This window comes from Aegilops tauschii, chromosome 6 (genome assembly GCF_002575655.3).
Source record: "Aegilops tauschii subsp. strangulata cultivar AL8/78 chromosome 6, Aet v6.0, whole genome shotgun sequence".
Classification (NCBI taxonomy): domain Eukaryota; kingdom Viridiplantae; phylum Streptophyta; class Magnoliopsida; order Poales; family Poaceae; genus Aegilops; species Aegilops tauschii.
The window spans coordinates 229,151,352-229,173,417 of record NC_053040.3 but is presented as its reverse complement, the minus strand read 5'-3'; the positions used below and the strand labels follow the sequence as shown (position 1 = coordinate 229,173,417).

The following is a 22,066-nucleotide window of genomic DNA, read 5'->3' as shown; positions in this document are numbered from 1 at the left end:
GATTTTTTGGTGCATATCAGATCTCGTTTGCTATATTTGAGTCATTTTTTGCATTTATCATGCATATATATAATATATAGGGTGGGTCTGTTCTAATAACACCCCTTAAGAGTCTTATTCTGCTAACACATTCTGCAAACACAAATGGACTGACCCAGCGCGCCGACACGAACTCCACCCTCGATTAAATACTAAACCGCATGAACACATAGCCCACCCCACCGCACCTTCTCTCCTCCCTACCAACCCCCGACCCAACCACCTTCTTCCCTGAAAATCCCCCGGCCACGCCCCGCCATGCCTCTCCCTTGCCCCCCCCCCCCCCCCCCCCCCCGTCACTGCCGCACAGGGCCGCGCCCCCGCCATGCCTAGTACTTCCGGCAGCCAACCATCTTCCCGCCTCACCCCTCAAGCTACCACCTCCCCTCATTTCCCTCCTCAAAACATGTGTCGCCGCACAGGTCCGGGCCACCATCACTGGATTCGAGATGCGCCGCTGCCTTGCTCGGGCCGCACAGGTCCGGGGGTCCATGGGAAACAGCTCCCTGCGGTTGCCTGGTCCGGCTTTCTCGTGGCCGGGTTCTTCGCCCATGGCGCCCCTCCCAACAACTACCGACGGGATTCTCCTCTACCTCCCTGCTCCGAGTTCCCCACGATGGCGCGCCTTGATGGTCGCCAGATCCGGGCGCCTCCATCTTCCCTAGGTCACCAGCCTTGCCCTGCCTCGTGCTTGTTGCCGGATCTGGGGTCTTCGTCGCCCATGCGCACCGACAGCCCCAGCAGTCAAATGCGAGGCCTCGCCTCTGATCTGCAACCCCCCCCCCCCCCCCCCCCCCCCCCCCCCCCCCCAAGGCAGTGCATTCGCCTTGTTCTCGCCAACTTCTGGGCAACAGCTGCCTCCCTCGAGCTCCTCCTTCCCCTCCATGGTGATGAGGGCACAAGCGGCCCGCTTAGCATGGATGCGTGAGCCCGTGCAGTGCGCCGTGCGCCCACGGCATGCAGTGCGGGCAATGACGTTGTGCGATTCATCGTGCTGTTCATAGGTGATTTTAGTAGTTTGTTTGCAGTTTGGTTTGCCGGGGTCTGGATCAGCCGCCAGAACCTTCTTTGCCCGCCAACCGTGCACCACTACGGGCTGCAAGGTCCAGTGCGGCTCAGTTGGTGCGCAAGTGCAGTTCTTTTCTTTTTCTGCATGCATGCTACATGTAATCTAGCTTTAAGTTTTGTTGGGAAATAAAATCTTCAGTGGTGCGGTACACTGTTAGGTTTGGTCCGGTTTGGTTGTGTGGATTCCTCTGTTCCCTGCATGGCAAAAAATGGTAATTCAGAAGTGCACTGAATTAAAACTTGCAGTGCACTGACCTTGCCTCCGCAATTACTGTCCGGTTAAAAAAAGGATGCAGTTTACAAAAAACCGCAATGTGGTTCCCTTTGCAAACTGTTGTGGTTCACTTCAAAACTATAATGTGGTTCCCTATGAAAACTCTTGTAGTCCACTTAAGGCTAAAAAAAGATGCAGCGAATGTGACAAAGAAATTCTATTTACTGCTTCACAAAAAGTTTGCAGTACACTAGGTGTTCGTAGCAGTCCAGACGTGTTAAAAAACATTTAGAAAAAAATAATTAAAAATGAAGTCCATTCAACTCGTGTCACGGCTCCCATTGTCATAAAAAAGAATGCAATTCTCATGTCTCGACCACGCAAATCCTGATGAATTTCAAATCATACAGTACACTAACATTGACCATGTGGTCCACTTAATCTTGTGAAAGAAAGTTAGAAAAAGGTAAAAATTTCATACGATTCACTTAGACTCGTGTATCAAGTGCAAAATGTTTTCCCCTCGCAAAAAAAAGTGCAAAATGTTTTCGTGTGTCTCAGAATTCAGTTGACTACATCAACACTGGCAGTGCTTTTGGTCCTCGGATGTTGTTCACTTTTGAGAGTGATGTTGTTCACTTGCCCCTAACATGAAAATGCAAAAAAATTATGAAACAACAAGATGGTAATGCTGTTCACTTTGATATATGTCGAGGCTCACTTGCTCTTGTCTTTGTGGCCCACTCTCTCTCATAAAAAAAGTTGAAAAAAAAAGACCACAAAAACAAAAACTCGTATGGGAAAATTTACGTCCCACAAAAGAATCATGCATCGCACTTGTCGGTCTGATGAAGTACGGTTTTTAGTCTGAAAGTAGTGCGGTTTTCTGTCTGATGCAGTACACACGACGATTTTGGGTCGCGAAAAAACAGAGTGTCCACATTTCGTTAAAATCAAAATTGCTCTTAAACCGTAAGCAATCGGAGAGAGTGTTCTACATGAAAAAGTTGCGTCTCATCAATATCGATCCAACGGCGTATAATTTGAATCATTTCGACAAGTGGTTTGTACAAATTTCACGAAAAACGGCCGCTGCCTCTCATCGTCAGCACCACGATTTTCAAAATAAACTAAAAACCGTGAGGAATCTCAAAAACATTTCAACATATGAAAGTTGCGCCACGTCCGTAGCTTTCCAACGGTGTATCTTACGCTTCGTTTCAACAAACGGTTCAAAAACTGGAGCAAAAACTGTACCGAAAATTGTAAAAAATGGAAAAAAAACACAATTCCGCAATTTACTAAATTTAAAACTACTCTTAAGCTGTAACGAATTAGACAAAATAATAGATATGAAAAAGATGTGCCTCGATGATATCTTTTCGATGATGTATCATTCGCTTCATTCGGACGAGTGGTTTGGAAAAAACGCGGAAAAACTGCTCTTAAACTGTAACGAATTAGACAAAATAATAGATATGAAAAAGATGCGCCTCGATGATATCTTTCCGACGGTGTATCATTTGCTTCATTCCGACGAGCGGTTTAGAAAAAACGCGGAAAAACGCTCACTGCCACTCGTCGTGCGTCGCACCGTTTTTGAAACTGCTCTTATACCATGATGAATCTCGAAAAGTGTTCAACATGGCGAAGTTGCGCATAATCCAAAGCTTCTCAACAGTATATTACAAGCATCGTTCCGATAAACTGTTAAAAACTAGAGCGAAAAAGGTACCGAAAAAACACCGCGTGCAGTTTTTTTCGACACGAAGTTCACTAGTTTGTGTATTGTAGTACCTTTGCTACTGATAGTGAAGTGCCCTCGCGTTGAATGGGCATTGCGGAAGTGTTAGCAGAATAACTATTCTGCTAATATTAGCAGAATAGACTGGCTGTATATATATATATATATATATATATATATATATATATATATATATATATATATATATATATATATATATATATACATAACCACTATTCTGATCACGGGATCAGAATATTATTCTGATCACGGGTTGAACTTCCTGAGTTACACACCTGAACTTCCCTCTGTAGGAACCCGACCTTCGGGCTATCTTCGCAACCGTGTCTCCCAGCGCGAATTATTCTGGTTAGTCGTGTTCTATATGATGTAGGTGTAATCTAGAAACGGTTTTTTACCAACTAAATGCCCGTTTTAAATAGGAATCTCGCTCGTTGGCGGATTTTGCTCTCGGGTCGTGATGAAATTGCGTTTTTTGCTATTTTACTGCCTGAGTTGTTTGACCTGAACTTCCCCCTGTGCTAGGTTGAACTTCCGCCAACATTGCCCAAATGGGGCTTGCGGTATACTGTTGGATAGCTGTGGACACCAGTATCATGACCCAAGTTAAATTTTTGGCAAAATGTAAGCGGTTTAAGAGCAGTTTTGAAAACCGTTTTTTCTTCATACAAAAAAAGTGAATCGTATTTTCAATCGCATTTCTAAACCGTTTATCGGAATGAGGCAAATAATATGGCATTAGAAAGCTGCTGCAAAACCGCTCCTTCCACATGTTGAAAGCTTTCTCTAATTCCCTATGGTTACAGAGTAATTTGGAAAACTATAAAATTTCGCAAACCGAACAGCCGAGTTCATATTTTCGATGCCATTTCTAAAGGGCTAATCCAATTGAGGCAAATAATATGGCTTGGAAAGCTTATGAAAATGCGCTACTTTTTCATGTTAAAGTTTTTTCTAATTTTGAACGGTTTAAGAATAATTTAGAAAACGGTACAAGTTCCACTGAGTTCGTATTTTCGATCTATTTTTTTAACCGTTCGTCCGAATGCAGCAAAAGATATGGCATTGGAAAGCTTGAACAAATGTGAAACTTTTTCGTATATATTGTTTCTTCCAATTCATTATGGTTTTATGTCAATTTTGAAAATGGCTAAAAATGTATTTTCGCCGTAATTTTTACAAACTTTATCAGAACGGGGCAAATAATGTACCGTTGAAAAGCTACAGAGAATGCAAAACTTTTTCATGTTGATGGTTTTTTCGGATTCCTGGCCGTTCTCAAGTAATTTCAAAAATGGTGAGATCATGCATTCTGCCTTTATCGCGAAACAGATTCTTCGAAAATGCACCGTGCGAAGAACTTGAACTTCTCGGCGTGTGTACTTGAACTTCACTATGTTTTTCATGGGCTTTTTTTTCTCGCAACTCTCCATCCACTCACAGGAATTGAGCAAAAGATATACCAATGGACAGCTGCTGTAAACACACAACTTTCTCATATTGATCATTTTTTCATACTCGCGACGATTTTAAAAGTTTTTCATCTGAAATTCATTTTGTGTAGTGTTGTATTTCATGCTGTTTTAACATTGAACTTCTGTGACATATTTTCGTTTGTAATTTTCTCATCAATTCGTCAGTGTTACACAAATGATATTCCTTTGTACAAACCTCTCTCACAATAATGTTTTTAACTTTCTCCAACCGAGGACTTTAACTTATAACAAAAAAATTGGACCTTGCCTTTTTACTCATTTTTCTCATACTAAATACACATCATGCATGAACTTTATCCATTTTTATAATTTGAATTGTTATTTTATCCTTTTGAAATCAAATTTCTCCCAAATAATATACTGAACTTCTTTGTGGATTGAGAGAACTATTTTAAAACACAAAAAAACAATTTATTTTTGTGTTTTTGAACATGGAAATACAAGGTGAACCTCTCTCGCAAGAATTTTTAAACTTCCCCCAATAGAGCACTTGAACTTCTTTCAGGAAACCTTTTAAGCTTTTATTTTTCTATACTTTTATTCTCACCTGAAATGCATTCCTTGCAGTACTTGAACTTCTCGTTGTCTTCACAATGACCTTCTGCCGCATTTTTGTGTATACGTCGAATTACACTCAATTGAAGGCCAGGCGTCATTTTTTGCCAGTTTTAAAACATGTAATTGGAGGTTGGACGTCCCGCAATATGAATTCTAAACCGTGCACGGAGGTGCACGTGAACTTCTTCCAACAAATCTGCATTTTATATACTTCGAACTTCTCTATTATTTTAGTTTCAACTTCTAGTCATATTCTTAGAAAGGAAATATGTTTTTAAATAAGTATCAATTTTTTTTGTAAATTGAACTTCATAGTTTTTTCTTAGAAACGGTAATAATTTGAGTTTCCCGTATATTCTAAGTTTTTTAAACACATTGAACCACTCTACCCTATTTATTTGAACTCTGTATTTTTTAGAAATGTGAAAGTTGAAGGTTTTGTAGAAACATCGAACTTCTTCGTTATTTCAAATTGAACTTATTGGTTTTATTCTTTAGTAATTGGAAAAATCTATTTCAAATAAATGTCAAACTGCTCCACTTTTTCCAATTGAACTTCTGGGCTTTATTCTCTAGTAACAAAAACCTTAGTTTTTTACATACATTGTAATACTCCGTTTTCAAAAATTGAACTTCTTGGGGGAAAATGCCCAAAATGTCATTGTTTTTTATTGTTTTTTCGAGCTTGTAAATCCTAGGTTTTAATATACTTTGACCTTCTGTGGTATTTTAATTTGAATGTCACTTTTTTATTTTTGAGTAAAGTTTTTATTTTTTATTTTTAAATAAACATAAATTTGACTAATTTTTTATTTTTGATCTTCATGGTCGATTCTTTAATAATAGCGGATATCTGAGTTTTTTTAAAGAATGTAAAATCCTAGTTTTATTAGTAAACATCGAACCACTTTGTTATTTTATTTTGAACTTCTGGTTTTTTAGAAAATGAGAAAAAAATTTAAAACTTGTTTTAGTTTTTCCTTTTTTAACTTGAACTTCTTCATTTTATTATTTAGTAATGGGAAAACATCTAAGTTTTTTAACGATCGAACTTATCCGTAACTTTGAAATTCTTAAAAAAATATGGTTTTAAATACGCAAACAATTTTCTAGGTTTTTTAATTTGAACTTCTATGTTTTTGACTTTCTTGGTTATTTCATATTAAATTTCTAGGGTTGTCAGATTTGAACTTCTACGTTTTTTTGACCTTCTCGGTTTTCAAAATTCATTTTTGATAAACTTTTTTCAATTGCTTTGTCATTTTGAGTTGGCCTTCTCTCTTATTTTTTAGAAACGCGGAAAATCTAACTTTTCAAAAAATTGGTTATTTTTTAGAAACGAGAAAATTCCAAAATTTAAAAAATGAAAGACGAGCAATTTCTTATATATCCTTTTTTAGATGACATCTCATTCACGTACGAGAAAGTAGTGCCTTAGCTTAGCTTTCTTTTTTTAACAAACGAGAAATTCTTCCGAGCTCTTTTGTTGGAATTTCTCATTAAACAGATGGAGGGCGTCAAAGTTTTCACATGCACACATAATTTGAACCCTCTCAGGATCAATATATGAACTTCTGTAGCTTATTTTTTCACTGAAATCTGAGCTGGTAATTTTTGTTTTCTAACACACGATATGCCACAGCAAAATGCTTTTTAAGTTAACACTAACTTTAAGTGTTCGAACAAGTTACATTTTTAATGTCCACTAATAAAACAGGGAGTCGCTCACTGATTAAATATTTAGAGATATATAAACTAACAAAAACCATATGCCTCGCGCATTCCTCCTTTGGTCGGTTAAGTCAGTAGTTATGAAGTGTTGTTTTTCTTCGTCAGTTTAGCTTCTCCATGCTTTGCGTTCTTGGGCGTGCACACCGCACACAGAAGCACAACAGCGGCGGCACACAACACACAGAATCCATTTCTTCACTGGACTTCTCTCCTTTTTTAATTAGAACTTCAGCAAAGCTCCATCCGTAGATGTCTGGCAGCACTGTCGGCTATGGATTATAATCAATTAGAGAGAGGGGGGACAGAGAGAAGTAGCACCACATGATAGACAAAAAAAATCGGGACGACACACAATCAACAGAATTTGCCGCAGCACCGGAATGGTGGAAGCAACATTTTCCCAAATGATTCCTTCCACTGTGAGATTCATTGAACTGCTACAAATTTTCAGCCAACTCTGTTTTATTCTTGAAAACACAAAATAATTGAGTTGATGTGGCTGGGCGGTCTGAACTGAATTTAAGTGATTAGAGGTGGTGGCAGCGTGGGGATCTTCACGGGCGTGCAGTACGACAGCATTAGGAGGCGCACTGCACAAGTATGTACTGCAGCGACCTGGTAGTCGGCGGCAGTGGCAGGGCATTTGGCCGGCGGTTGGGGAAGGCGCTCTAGTGAGGGGTGGTGTAGGGGCAGGGCCATGTATCCAGAGCTAGAGCTCCACCACCGGATCTGCGCGTGCTGCAGCCGCACGATGCACCGACACCGAGAAGAGGCGAGGGTAGGAGAGGCTGAGAGCCAGCCTCAGCATCAAGAGGGGAGGCTGATCCGAAGGGGCCGGCGGCGGGAGGCGCAACGGGGTCGAGCGACAGCGACGGGGTCGGGACGGCCGGCGGCAGGAGGCACGTTGGGGTCGGGGGCGATGATGGGGCCTGGGTGGATGGCGGCGGGAGGCGCGTCGGGGTCTAGGAGCGGCGACGGGGCCGGGTGGTTGGCGGCGGCGCATGGGTAGTGGGAGGCATGCCGGAGCCAGGGGTCGGCAGCATGAGGTTGGTCGAGAGGATCGTGGGTGGTTGCGGGGGGAGGTGGGCGTTGAGGGAAGGTGTTTTTCTTTATTCTATTTCGCGATCTCGGGAGCATCTGATCGGGCCCTATATAGGGTGTCGTGATCCAAATAGCTATTCTAATCCTAGGATTAGAATAGTGTTGTCCTATATATATATATATATACACACACACACATACATACATAAACACTATTCTGATCACGGGATCAAAATAATATTCTGATCACAAACTGAACTGCCTGAGTAACCTGCCTGAACTTTCCTCTGTACGAATCTGACCTTCGGGCTATTTTCGCAACCGTGGCTTCCCCCGCGAATTATTCTGGTTAGTCATGTTTTATATGATGTTAGTGTAATCTAGAAACGTTTTTAGCAACTAAATACCGGTTTTAAATAGGAATCTTGCTCTTTGGCGGATTTTGTTCTCAGATCGTGATGAAATTGTGTTTTTTGCAATTTTACTGCCTGAGTTGTTCGACCTGAACTTCTCCCAGTGCTAGGTTGAACTTCCGTCAACATTGCTCAAATGGGGCTTGCGATATACCGTTGGAAAGCTATGGACACCAGTATCATGACCCAAGTTAAATTTTTGGCAAAATCTAAGCGGTTTAAGAGCAGTTTTGAAAACCGTTTTTTCTTCATACAAAAACGTAAATCGTATTTTCGATCGCAATTCTAAACCGTTTATTGGAATGAGGCAAATGATATGGCGTTGGAAAGCTGCTGTAAAACTGCTCCTTCCACATGCTGAAAGGTTTCTCTAATTCCTTATGGTTAAAGAGTAATTTGGAAAATCGTAAAATTTCCCAAACCGAACAGCCAAGTTCGTATTTTCGATGTCATTTCTAAACGGCCTATCCAATTGAGGCAACTGATATGGCGTTGGAAAGCTTATGAAAATGCGCTACTTTCTCTTGTTGATAGTTTTTTCTAATTTTGAACGGTTTGAAAGTAATTTAGAAAAGGGTACAAGTTCCACCAAGTTCGTATTTTCGAGCTAATTTTTTAAGATTACGTCCGAATGCAGCAAATGATATGGCGTTGGAAAGCTTGAGGAAATGCAAAACTTTTTGGTATATTATTTCTCCCAATTCATTACGGTTTTATGTCAATTTTGAAAATGGCTAAAACGTATTTTCGCTGTAATTTTTACAACTTTTATCGGAATGGGGCAAATAATATACCGTTAAAAAGCTACAGAAAATGCGAAACTTTTTCATGTTGATTGATTTCTCTAATTCCTAGCCATTTTCAAGTAATTTCGAAAACGGCGGGATCATTCGTTCTGCCTTTATCGCGAAACAGATTCTTCAAAAATGCACCGCGTGAAGAACTTGAACTTCTCGGCATGTATACTTGAACTTCACTCTGTTTTTTCACGTGATTTTCTTGCTCGTAGCTCTTCATCCACTGCTCGTAGCTCTCCGTCCACTCACTGGAATTGTGAAAGTGATATACCAATGGAAAGCTGCTGTAAACACGCAACAATCCCGTGTTAATTATTTTTTCATACTCGTGACGGTTTTAAAAGTTTTTATCTGAAATTCATTCAGTGCATTAGTTGAACTTCTTGCTGTTTTCACGTTGAACTTCTGTGATGTATTTTCGTTCGTAATTTTCTCATCCATTCGTTAGTGTTACACAAATGATACTCCTTTTGTACAAACCCCATTCACAATAATTTTTTTCACTTTCTCTGACCGAGGAGTTGAACTTATAACAAAAAAATTAGTATTTGCTTTTTCATTCTTTTTTAATACAAAATGCACACCGTGTAGTACGTGAACTTCTGGCAGTTATCAATCGAACTTCTCTCGGTTACGTGAAAATATCTAGTTTCTTTTATAAATATTTATCTGAATTTCTTAATCCTTTTTTATGAATTTCGAAGCGCTCTATGTTTAAAAGTTGAACTTCTTGTTAATTTATTTTTGAACTTCTTGTTTCCACTCTTTAATAACGAGGAAAATCTGAGTTTTCTATAATCATCGAACTTCTCCATCTTTTTAATATGGACTTCCTGGTTTTATTTATTTATCTTTTTATGAATTTTGAAGCACTCTATTTTTAAAAGTTGATCTTCTTGTTTTTTTTTAACTTTTTGTTCCCACTCTTTAATAATCAGCAAAATCTGAGTTTTCTATAATCATCGAACTTCTCCATCTTTTTAATATGGACTTCCTGGTTTTATTTTCTTAATCTTTATAATTTGAATTTTTAATTTTCTTTTTGAAATCAAATTGCTCCCAAATAATAACTGAACTTCTTTGTGGATTGAGAGAATTATTTTAAAATGCAAAAAACAATTTTTTTTGTTTTCGAACATGGAAATACAAGGTGAACATATCTCGCAAGAATTTTTGAACTTCCTCGGACAGAGCACGTGAACTTCTTCAAACAAAACTTTTAAGCTTTCTTGGATATGATTTTTGATTTTTTGAAAAAAATTAAAGAACGACGTTTAAAAGCTTTCCTGGATATGTTAAAACTTATTTTTATTGACCGATGTAGACCAAAATTTTAAACCGTTTAACGAAATAGATCGTATGATTTTTTGGAGAGAGTTTGAATAGGGAGAAACCTTGGCATGTAGAGAGTTTTTCAAAATTCATTACCGTTTATGAGTTGTCTTTAAAAATGCCCAAAATAACGTTGGTTTTTGTTTTCGAACTTGTAAATCCTAGGTTTTAATATACTTTGAACTTCTATGTTATTGTAATTTGAACTTCACATTTTTATTATCAAGTAAAGAGTTATTATTGGTTTCTAACTAGACATCAAATTTCACTCTCTTTTTCAATTTGAACTTCAAGGTTGATTCCTTATTAATAAAGGATATCTAAGTTTTTTCTAAATGGTAAAATAATACTCCCTCCGTCCCAAAATTCTTGTCTTAGATTTGTCTAGATATGGATGTATCAAGTCACGCTTTAGTATTAGATACATCTGTATCTAGACAAATTTAAGACAAGAATTTTGGGACGGAGGGAGTAGATTTTTTAATAACATAAACCCACTTCGTATTTTAGTTTGAACTTCTAGTTTTTTTTAAATGGGAAATACTTTTTAACCTTTTTTAGTTGTTCCTTTTATTTTGAACTTGAACTTCTTCGTTTTATTCTTCAGTAGCAACAAAAAATATGAGTTTTTATAACATTCGAACTTCTCTTTTTTTTTTAACTTCTTAGAAGAAAATATGGTTTTTAAATAAGCATCAACCCATTCTTTTTAAATTGAAGTTCATAATTTTATTTTTCTTAGAAACAAAAAGAATTTTGGGTTTTCCTTATACATCGAATTACTTCGGGTTTTTTATTTGAACTTCTTGATTTTATTTATTTGATAACAAAAAACTAATTTTGGTAATAAACTTCAAACCACTCTGTTATTTAAAGCTGGACTTCTACTTTTTTTAAATGGGGAAGTCCATAATTTTTTGAACAAATGAATTGCTCTGTTATTTTAATTTGAGTTATTTTAGAAGCGTGAAAACTATGTTTTGGTTACAAAAATCGAACTACTGTGCTATTTTTAATTTGAAATTTTTGGTTATTTTTTTTAAAAGAAAGGGCGAAAATGTATGGGATTTTTATACAAAAAAATGTGTGTACCTTTTGTGTTCTCATTATTTTTTGAATTGTCCATATTATTGAATTTGAGGTTCCATAGTTCACATTTTTTTTGTACGGAATTGTCCAAGTGCACACTCTATTTTTCTAACATGAACCCTCACCCACCCATCCGTCCCGATGGATTTCATATTTTATTTTGTATTTTTGTGTTATCACAAGTATACAGAAGAGTACTCATTTGACAGAATGTAGCTGCTTGCCACAAACATTTTTTTAATCATTTTTTACATTCTCATATTTTTTTAATTTCTTTCCATATGAACTGATGAAGTTTTGGTGGGCGAACCTGTATAGTTTTTGCATTGGTTTGCACGTTGAACCGCGTCATCTTTAGAAATTTAACTTCTCATTTCTTTTAGACATGTACATGTTTTACAACTTAAAAAAGAGACACCTAGTCTGAAAAACTAGTGGTCAGTTCTCAATTGAAAACGTGGTGCCTTCTTCGCCACATATTCCAATCTTATGATCTCACTGTTGCTATGCGCTCTCATCTTCTCTCTCTCTCACTCTCTCTCTTTGACTTTTCTTTACTCTTCACTGTACTATGAAATACACAGTACAAAACAGTAGCAGTTTGATCTGAGAAAAGGGTCTGACGTAATTTCTTGCTGCTGCTCGATCCTTTGGTGGATGAAGCAAGGAGCAGCATGCTAGCAGGGGAGGCCATTCACTCGCCTCTAGCAACAGCCCAAATGGCAGCAAGCAAAGCCAGGAGCAGCTCGATGCCATAGCCTCACGAACGGGGGAAGGTGCCAGGTAAACACAAGGAGGAAACCACGAAGCGCCGTCTGCGGCAACAATGAGAGACGTCTGGGAAGGTTAACGACATGCGCCATGGAAGGTCGATGAGACACGCCCAAGCAGGTCACGAGCAAGTCAACAGAGAATTCCTCCACATTAGGTAAGTACTAATGCACATCAGTCGCACGCATACGCACCATGTACACACAGTTGTTCTGGTTCACGAGCCATGAGAAGGTAGGAGCGCTGGCTTAAGGGAAGGTCGGGTTGGGCGATTTTTGCAGGCGACAGCCGGAACCAGGGGCCTGCTAAGAGCCGCGGCGCAAGCAGAGAGAAACGAACTCGTGCGTCAGTTCAAGGGGAGTGCGTGCGGCCGTCCGAGGTTGGTTGTTGGCAGTGCGGCAACTAAGCGGTGCCGGATGGAGCATGGCGGCGCAGAAGATTGTCGGCAGCAGGGGGAATTCGAGAGCCTGTAGCTCGAGAGGGAGGGGATCCAGGCGGCGTGGAGGTTTGCTAGATGGGGCGCGCCGGGATCCCGCACGACAGCGGGGCACGGGGAGCTGATGGAGCCGATGGAGTCGCCGAGTAGGATCGCACACGGTTGGCGGCACATTGCCGGAGTCAGTGGCGATGGAACTTCGAGGAAGCGGATGTGCGCACGAGAATCCGGCGATGTGCGCACGGCATCAGCGGGGAGGAAGGAGGAGGTCGAGTGGAAGGGAGGGGTGGGCACGGCGGCGGCCGGCGGCCGACGGGAGCTTTGCCGGCTGAGGGCGGCGGCGCGCAGGTGTGGAAGTGGGCCGGCGGTTGTGGGGCACGGTCGCGGTGGGTTGTTGGCCGGAGCTCGGTGAAGAAGGTGGACACGGGGGCGTGGGACAGGGCGGCGGCGTACTTGAAGGCAGGTAGGTGGGGCATCGTGGGCGGGGTCGCAGCACACCGGGAGGCGGGGCGGCGTGGGCTGGGGCGGCGGCGCGCCGCGGGGTGGGGCGACAGCGTGGTCAGGGGAGGAGGGAGGAGGATTGGGGAAGAGTGGGTGGGACAGTTTTTCTTTTCAGAGTTCGGGAACACCTCATCGCGACCTTATAGGCCGTTGTGATCAGAATAAGTATTATAATCCTGGGATCAGAATAGTCCTACTCTATATATATAGGGTGGGTCTATTATGATAACACCCCTTAAGAGTCTTATTCTGATAACACCCACCTTATTCTGCACATCCACCACCAGATCGCCGCCACCCCTCCCCTTCCCGCCTTCTTCCGCGGCAGCGGCCTAGGAGTATCACCGCCCCTCCCCTCCCTGCCTTCTTCCGCGGCAGCGGCCTGGGAGCGCCGCCGTCCCACCCCTCCCGGCCTTCTTCCGTGGCAACGGCCTGGGAGTGATGCCGCCCCTCCCTTCCCTGCTTTCTTCCGTTCCGGCGGCCTGGGAGCGATGCCGCCCCTCCCCTCCCGGCCTTCTTCCGCGGCGGAGACCGGCAGCGACGCTGCCCCTTCGCTCCCGGCCTTCTTCCGTGGCAGCGGCCAAGCAGCGACGCCGCCCGTCACCTCTCGACCTTCTTCCGCGGCAGCAACCGAGCAACACCTCCCCCGCTCGCATATCGGCCTTCTTCCACGGCAACAGCTCTGTAGCACCGCCGCCGAACTACTCCGGGCCTTCAATTACCTGTACTTCATCAGATGTGGATTGGTGCTGCCTCGACATCCAACCAATTCCAGCAAGGAGGACTGTGCGCAAGGTTCCTTCATCCATGGCAGCTTCTTGGATTAAGTCTGCAACGACCTTCAGAGCAAATCCTCCGTCTCCGCTCACCTTGAGCAACATCCAGACCGCTCATAAACTACTGAAGGGCAAGTGGACTGCACAGGTGAATGCAAAAGTGATGCAGACGAACGAGAAGGGAACTTCCTCCTGCAAACACAAGAAATCACTCCAACACGAGGTAAGCAGTACACTTCCTCAACCATCTTAGTTAACTTATTCCGACAAAGCAGTACACGCAGTCTAGTACGCCTCCAAAAACGACGCAGTGCAGTTACTTCAGTTCGCGGTGGAAAAAATGCAGTGCACTTGCTCGGTTATGCAGTACAGTTGTATAGGTTCACTACGGACAACGATGCAGTGCGGTTACTTCAGTTCACCTTGCGGGGTGATGCAATCAGCATGCGTTAGTTCGCAGTACCATTTGAAACACATTGCAGTTTGTATGGTTCAGTTCATTTTGCCTGACAATGCAGCTCGGCCATTTTGTGCAGGAAATGACGTTCAGCAGATACAAAATGCCGCGCATAATTGACAACCCAGGGAACAAGAACTTTCAGAAGAATAAAGCTTCTTCTCAAAGAGACACTGGCTGGATTACCCCTGAGATTCCTCAAGGATTCTTCACGATAGCAAACAAGGTGCAATACTCTCCGGAAGAAGATTTTTTCCAGGGAGAAGAGGTAGTCGAGGATGACAACGATGTCACCTTCATCTGGGACGGCACTCACCGACAGGATGATGAAGATGACGACGATGAAGATGAGCCAATAACAGTTCTCAACCCAGAGTGCAAGCACGAGTTCAGTACATTTGGACAGCATGTCCGAACAAACAATCATGATGCCGTTGAACATGATGTTGCAGTAGATGATGATTATGATGATGTGCCGCCACTACAAAAATTTCAAACCAATCCAGTGAGACATTGCCACAACACTAGATTACCACCGCGTGCACCTGCTGCACCACAACACATAGCTCAGCGTCCACCTGCTGCACCGAAAAATAGAGCTCCAAGTAGACCTGGTGCATCGACTTCGACACTGCAACCACCAAGGGTGCCTCGGTCAGAAGTCAACGGCAGGTACAAATCCTCCTCACTATTGCCGCCACGAGATCCTCAACTACACAGATCTGCTATAACCCCGCCATGTCCAATACAACCCGGCGAGCTGCAAACGCCATCGGGTGAACGACTCTACACACATGTAAGTTTATGTCCTGAAAAATAATAATATTTGCAGTCCATTCAGATAACATTGCAGTGCACACTGATATTTCTTGTGAGGTTTGACCTAACATGTAATACAGTCGATTCTTCTGAAAACTTAGGAACATTGCAATGCTTTATTAAACTCGTATGCACTCCTCGTATTTAAACAGAACAAAACACTTTATCTCATAGAGCATTGCACTTGATGCAGGATAAAAACATGCCGCTGAACCTCATATCTGCCGCTGGAATGAAGTTCACCACGTATGACAAAGCATGGGACTTTTACAACACTTATGCAAGATATGCAGGGTTTGGCATACTCAAGAGGGCAAAACACAAGACAAATGCCTACATTGTCTACTCAAGAGAAGGGACGCACAAGCAGACTGTGTCAGATTATGACCGGAAACGTGAGAAGACATCAAAAAGGATTGACTCCAAGGCAAAAATTAGAGTCAAAAAGAGGAAGGATGGCAAATTTGTGATAGAAATGGTTGAACTCAACCACAATCACAAGATGCTGGAAAGCCCCGGGATGCTTTTGCACATGCGATCGCACAAAAGAGACAATCCTTTGATTGACTAGTTAGTGGAAGACATGCAGCTGGACAACCACACACATGCTCAGATGATGTCAACACTGTCGCATATGTCCAGTGGTCCGTGGTACATGGGACATACTACCCGCGACTGGGTAAACAAGTAAGCACATCACAGAGCATATCACTTGAGCATTATGTTGGTAATTATTTCTTGTTTGATGAGATGAGTTTGTGTTGCGTTTGAAATGCAGGAAACAGAAGTTTGCCGGAGAAGAGTCCCAAGATGACGTCAAGAAACTTCTGGATTTCTTCAAGAAGATGCTAAAGATAAACCCAGAGTTCTTCTTTGATTATGACGTTGATGCAGATAACCGTGTAAGAAACGTCTTTTGGGCCAACGCAAGTTGCAAAGGATCCTATGAAGATTTTGGAGACTGCATTACATTTGACACGACATATAAAACTAACAAATTCCACATGCCGCTGGGAGTCTTCGCGGGAGTGAACCATCATCTACAGAGCACCATATTTGCTGTCGCCCTCGTGCGAGATGAAACAATACCATCGTTCGAGTGGGTTTTCAAAACATTTTTGAGGTGTATGAACAACAAGCCGCCAATCTGCATGCTCACAGGTACAAAAAAACAACACCTGTATACTTATGTTTGTTTGGTACACTTCTATTTCTTCCTTCTCTCTTATACACAAACAACTTATTAAAAAACACTATTTGTGCCTTCTCAGACCAGTGTTCTTCGATGAAGGCAGCATTAAAAACTATCCTCCCAGATACATTACATAAGTTGTGTCGGTGGCATATCATGAAGAAGTACAAAGACCACCTCGCCTTGCTGTATAAGGCGCACGAGAAACTCAAGGATGACCTCAATGCGGTGCTGAACCACCCACTAATGCCGTCAGAATTTGAACGGGCATGGAAGGACCTCATGCAGAAATACAACTTGCAAAACGACGAAGTGATGTATTCGCTGTGGGATGACAGGCACGAGTGGATCTCGGCTTACTACAAGGAAATGTTTTGTGCTCGGATGACTTCCACGCAGAGAAGCGAGAGCATGAACCGTATATTGAAGAAAAACTTCGTTAAGAGAAGCATGATCTCCATATGTTTGCTCAGCAGGTGGACAAGTGCATTCAGACCAGGAAGGCCGTCGAGCACATAGAGACAGTAGCAAATGAGGTAAATAAAATGTCCATCAAAAACTGCTAAAGTATAACTACAAAAACAAACAAAATTTTCATTTCTCTAATTCATAATGCTGCATTTTCTGATCATGCAGTCAGAGGTAAAGACAACAACCCAGTTTGGGTTCGAAGTTCAGCTATCAAAAGTGTATACAAGGGCAGTTTTTGCAGATTTCAAAGAAACACTCTACCGCAACACTGCATTCAGAGCAGAATGGTGCCCTGAGAACCAGACAAAGTACCTCGTACACCACTACAATAGATCAGATGCATTTGACTGGGCATGGCATAAGTTCCAAGTGGTCGCCGATGAAGAGAAAGGTGTCTACGAATGCGAGTGCAAACTCTGGACACACACAGGTGCGACTCGCTAGCAAATAAAATCGTAATTTCTGATAGTCATGCATGAAAGCTCACTTAGTGAACTTTAAAAGCCCACATGCATGAGTAATTCACAAAACCAAGTGAAGTTCACTTCCTTAAGACGAACAAATATTAAAAACAAACAAAAATTGTGTTTATTAATTTCACGCAGTTCACTTACAAAACAAAGAAAACATGTGTTGTCTGCAGGGCTCTTTTGCATCCATGTGTTATGCGTGCTTTCTCACCTGAGAGTACTCAAGATTCCTAAGGTGTAATCATGAAAAGATACACCCGGAACGCAAGATCAAATGCAACGTTTGACAGAAGAGACTACGAACAAACAACACCAGATGGAAGCTCGCTTTTTTGCCGTAGAAAATTGCTGACAGAAACAGCAATGGACCTTGCAAATAGAGCGACAAGGTCCGACGCTGGGTGCCACATAGCATTCTCTGGTATGAGGGCACTGATCGAGGAAGTTGATGTGCTCAACAAAGAAGAAGAAGAAGAAGAAGAAGAAGAAGAAGCAAAACTAAAGCAAGCAGAGAAATCGCAGCATGACAATAATACCGAGCAAGTAGAAAATACCGAACACTGCACAACTGGTGCAATAAAAAAAGAAACAATTCTTCCACCTCTTGTTTCAAACACAAGAGGAAGGAAGAAAGGGGGTGACGGAACCCAGAAAAAGGTTGCATGCAAGGAGAAAAATGATGACAAAAACACCACGGCCTGAGCTGGACAGTGATGGCCACCCACTTGGAAATAAGAAGATGCAAGACATGTAATGAAATCAGCGGCCACAATTCCAGGACATGTACAAAAATAAATGAACAATAAAACTGAGGACATGGCGATGCACAACCAAACCGATATTCCACTCACAACACCAAGAAATGGACGAAACCGAGACGTTGCAACATCTGCAAAAAGAGGAAGAGACACAATTCAAGAACCTGGCCGAAAAGAACAAGATCGGAAAACGAGGAAGACGAAGAAGATGAAATCGAAGAAGAAGATGGTGACACAACTGAAGAAGAAATGGCTTATGAAGAAGCAGATGAAGAAGAGGAGGAGGAGGAAGAAGAGAGTGAAGAGGACGAAGAACATGAAGAAACTGAAGAAGGAGTGGCTTATGAAGAAGCTGATGAAGAAGAGGAGGAAAAGGAAGAAGAGAGTGAAGAGGACAAAGAACATGAAGAAACAATACCCACAAGAACACCACAAGGGAATGCTGTTGTACAGAAACAACCGAGAACAACACCATATTCAAAAAACAAGGTAGGAGCACGAAAGGATACAGTTCACAGCACTGGAAAGTGAAAGCCGCCATCAACCATCACGCGAGGAGCAAAGAAGGTTGCAGTTCACAGCGCTGATAAACAAAAGTCGCCATCAACCAACACGCAAGGAGCAAAGAAGGTTGCAGTTCACAGCGCTGGAAAACGAAAGCCGCCATCAACCACCACACGAGGGGCTACAAACACAACGATGCAAAGACAAGAACCAGCAACACCGCCACAGAAAACAAAAGAAAGTGCAACATTAGACACACTCCAGTCACCACGAAGAAGCAGCAGGTTAACAACCAAATAGATGCAGTTCAGTAAATTATACATGGTTTCATCATCTTGCAAGTATGCCCTGTCCTATTGTTATGGCAGGCAGAATTGGCCCAAGAATAGAGTGAGACTGCAAATGGTGCTGCTAAGGCATTCATATTCATATTCATATTTCATATTCATAAAAGAAAGAAGTAACCCTGAAGAAACAAGAAGAAGATATTTTTGACACATATTCATATTATTCATCCTGCCAACAAGTATGCCATGTCTTATTGTTAATCCTATCAAATATGACGTGCTTGAAGGTGTAAACACAAATTTCCCGCTGACTATGAGTTCTTCAACTAAACCATACGACAGAAATGATGTATATATAGAGTAAACCATATGTATAGCAGTCAGTTAGTTAGCTCGTAGACAGCATGATAGAGGCTAAGGTGTCCCGATGTTTCAATGAGATGGAGGCTATCATTTTCTTTGGGAGTCGGCCTTAACGATCCGACTACGAACATGCGAGACGTCGCGCCTTAGCAATCGCAAAACCAACTTCCGAGGGTTATTGACCACGCCGGAGCACGATCAACCTGACCACGAAGGTCTGTTTCCTGCGAGCAAACAAAGAACATGCAAGAAACTAAGATTGCAATATGGATATTGCGAATATAAGAGGAAAGCTTTATTAATGAAGGTGGGGTTCTGTGACACCTTTGTCTGGTCGTTGAACACAAACCAAGTACGCGAAGTTGCAGCTATGGCGAACTTTGAATCTAAACAAAACCCAAAGTCTAAACGATGCCCTAAGGGCTTTAATATGGAGGAAGAGGGGGTATTTCGTGGCCCTTGGAGGAGGGGTCCAAAACCAACCCTAACTCTTGTTTCCCCACACATACGGACTCTAAAAACAGCCTATACTTGAATATTTCGGAATTACATGGGCCTGGCCCAAAAATAAGGTGACGCAACACCTATAATAGCCTCTGGACGAAATTTGTGAAGTGGCATCTTGTATATTTCGTCCAAGACTTCATGCACTCATTACGGTGGCTTCAAAGTCCTTAAATCATCACTTGAAACTCCGTTCTTGTTTCCCTTGCACATGCCATTATCTCTATGCTTGTTCTTGCTCCAATGCTCATCCTTCTCCAAGCTAGGCCCTTCATTTGTAAGAAAAACAAATGTATCCAATTTAGGCAGCATCATATTCTCATGAACTTTAGAATCATTACCAAGAAACGAAAGTACCTGTTAATTTAATTAGCATGCACGAGCTCTAGTAATTGGTCCAGTATGTATAGTAGCAGGCGCTATGGGTGTAACAATGGTATTGATGTCCTCATCACAGCACGAAGTTCTGACTTATAATTCAAGCGATTCAGATCACGAAAGTACTTATTACAAATCACATCAAAACATGAAGCGTTCGATACGCAAAAGTACTTATTACAATCAACTCTAAACCTTAACCAATCACGTCAAACGTGATTCTAACCATATGATCCTCGAGTTCAAAGAAGTTGAGGATGACAACTTGCTCATACTTCAGGCCACTATCAATGACAAATTCCTTCCAGCCTTTCCGTAGATACAGCCGCCCATCAACGCCTACACGGTACTTGGCTGGTTTCAGGTGTCCACTGCCAAGAACAACTTGGAGAATCCCCTTCTTCTTGAGACGGGGATACCTAATAGCTCGTTGGGGGATTTTCTGCAAAAAATAATAAAACTATTTAAGGACGATACTAGCAGTACAATTCTCATACTGTGCACAGAGCAGTAAAAACCATGCACACAGTACAGACACGAGCTAGATAAAGTGCACAACAGTCCAACAAGTAATGCAGATAAAATGCAATATAGTATGCAATACGGAACTTGCAAATATGCAGTACGCTTCTAACTATCATGCAGTTCTTGAGACTAGCTACTTGTTGAGGATGAAAACTTGCTCATACTTCAGGCCACTATCAATGACAACTTCCTTCCAGCCTTTCCGTAGATACAGCCGCCCATCAACGCCTACACGGTACTTGGCTGGTTTCAGGTGTCCACTGCCAAGAACAACTTGGAGAATTCCCTTCTTCTTGAGACGGGGATACCTAACAGCTCGTTGGGGGATTTTTTGCAAAAAATAATAAAACTATTTGAGGACGATACTAGCAGTACAATTCTCGTACTATGCACAGAGCAGTAAAAACCATGCACATAGTATAGACACGAGCTAGATAAAGTGCACAACAGTCCAACAAGTAGTGCAGATAAAATGCAATATAGTATGCAATACGGAACTTGCAAATATGCAGTACGCTTCTAACTATCATGCAGTTCTTGAGACTAGCTGCATGTAGTACACACCGTACAAGCGGGGAAAATTGTGAAAACACATATTGTACACTTCAATAAAACAAAATAAGTGCGTTCCTAAAATACTAAAAGTTCAGACTAGTATGGAATTATACAAAAAATAGAAAACACAAAGAAAAAGTAAAATCAAGCGAATAATACCATCTTGTAGTGAGTCTCCGCGTCTGTTGGCGTAAGCTGATAGACAAAAGGACTTGTGCGGCCAAGGCCACGGTGAAGCAGGGCGGAATAGAACGCAGCAACGTTGATGTGGCCCATATCCAATCCTTCAGTGAATACTGTGCCATATGCAAGCTGCTCCGCTTGCCCAGCCTGGCACAAGACCTTGCCCTCGCGGCGAGCACGACGGGCCTGCGAGCAAGCTGACCAATCGCAGTGCATCGGCACACCACAACCATGGCCGCAGCAGGAGAGATTTGCGCAGGGGCATGGAGCCATCGCAACAAAAACGTAGAAAATGAAAAGAAATAAAGAGAGGCTGGAGAAAGGAGAGAAGTCGCGGCCAGAGGAGAAATGAACTGCAAAGGAAGGTTAGAAGTTAGCCTACATTTATAGAAGAGGAATGCAAAAAGGTCAAAGTGAAAATTAAACAAGAGTTAATGAAACTTATGTTACCAACAATGAAGGACAATCAATGAAGGCTTATATTACCAAAGAAAAAGGACCCAAAAAGGTGTACTTTGACTGCAGCACTTCCCACGCACTAACAACAGATCATTAAAAAAATTAAATTTATAA

The 22,066-nt window shown here is 41.9% G+C and overlaps 1 protein-coding gene across 1 annotated transcript; it reads left to right on the top strand.

Annotated features, from left to right (window-relative positions):
* Positions 1-15,886: 15,886 nt before the first annotated feature.
* LOC109766940 (protein FAR1-RELATED SEQUENCE 5-like) lies at positions 15,887-17,410 on the top strand. The gene is made up of 5 exons (XM_020325693.1): positions 15,887-15,990; positions 16,082-16,464; positions 16,575-16,807; positions 16,972-17,031; positions 17,132-17,410. Exons 1-5 carry the CDS (start codon positions 15,887-15,889, stop codon positions 17,408-17,410), a joined length of 1,059 nt encoding a protein of 352 aa, XP_020181282.1.
* Positions 17,411-22,066: the final 4,656 nt, after the last annotated feature.

Coding starts and splice junctions, on each gene's coding strand:
- LOC109766940 (XM_020325693.1), top strand. CDS start 15,887: ATGCAGCTGGACAACCACACACATGCTCAGATGATGTCAACACTGTCG. Junction 15,991..16,081: donor ACCCGCGACTGGGTAAACAA/GTAAGCACATCA, acceptor TTTGAAATGCAG/GAAACAGAAGTTTGCCGGAG. Junction 17,032..17,131: donor TAGAGACAGTAGCAAATGAG/GTAAATAAAATG, acceptor CTGATCATGCAG/TCAGAGGTAAAGACAACAAC.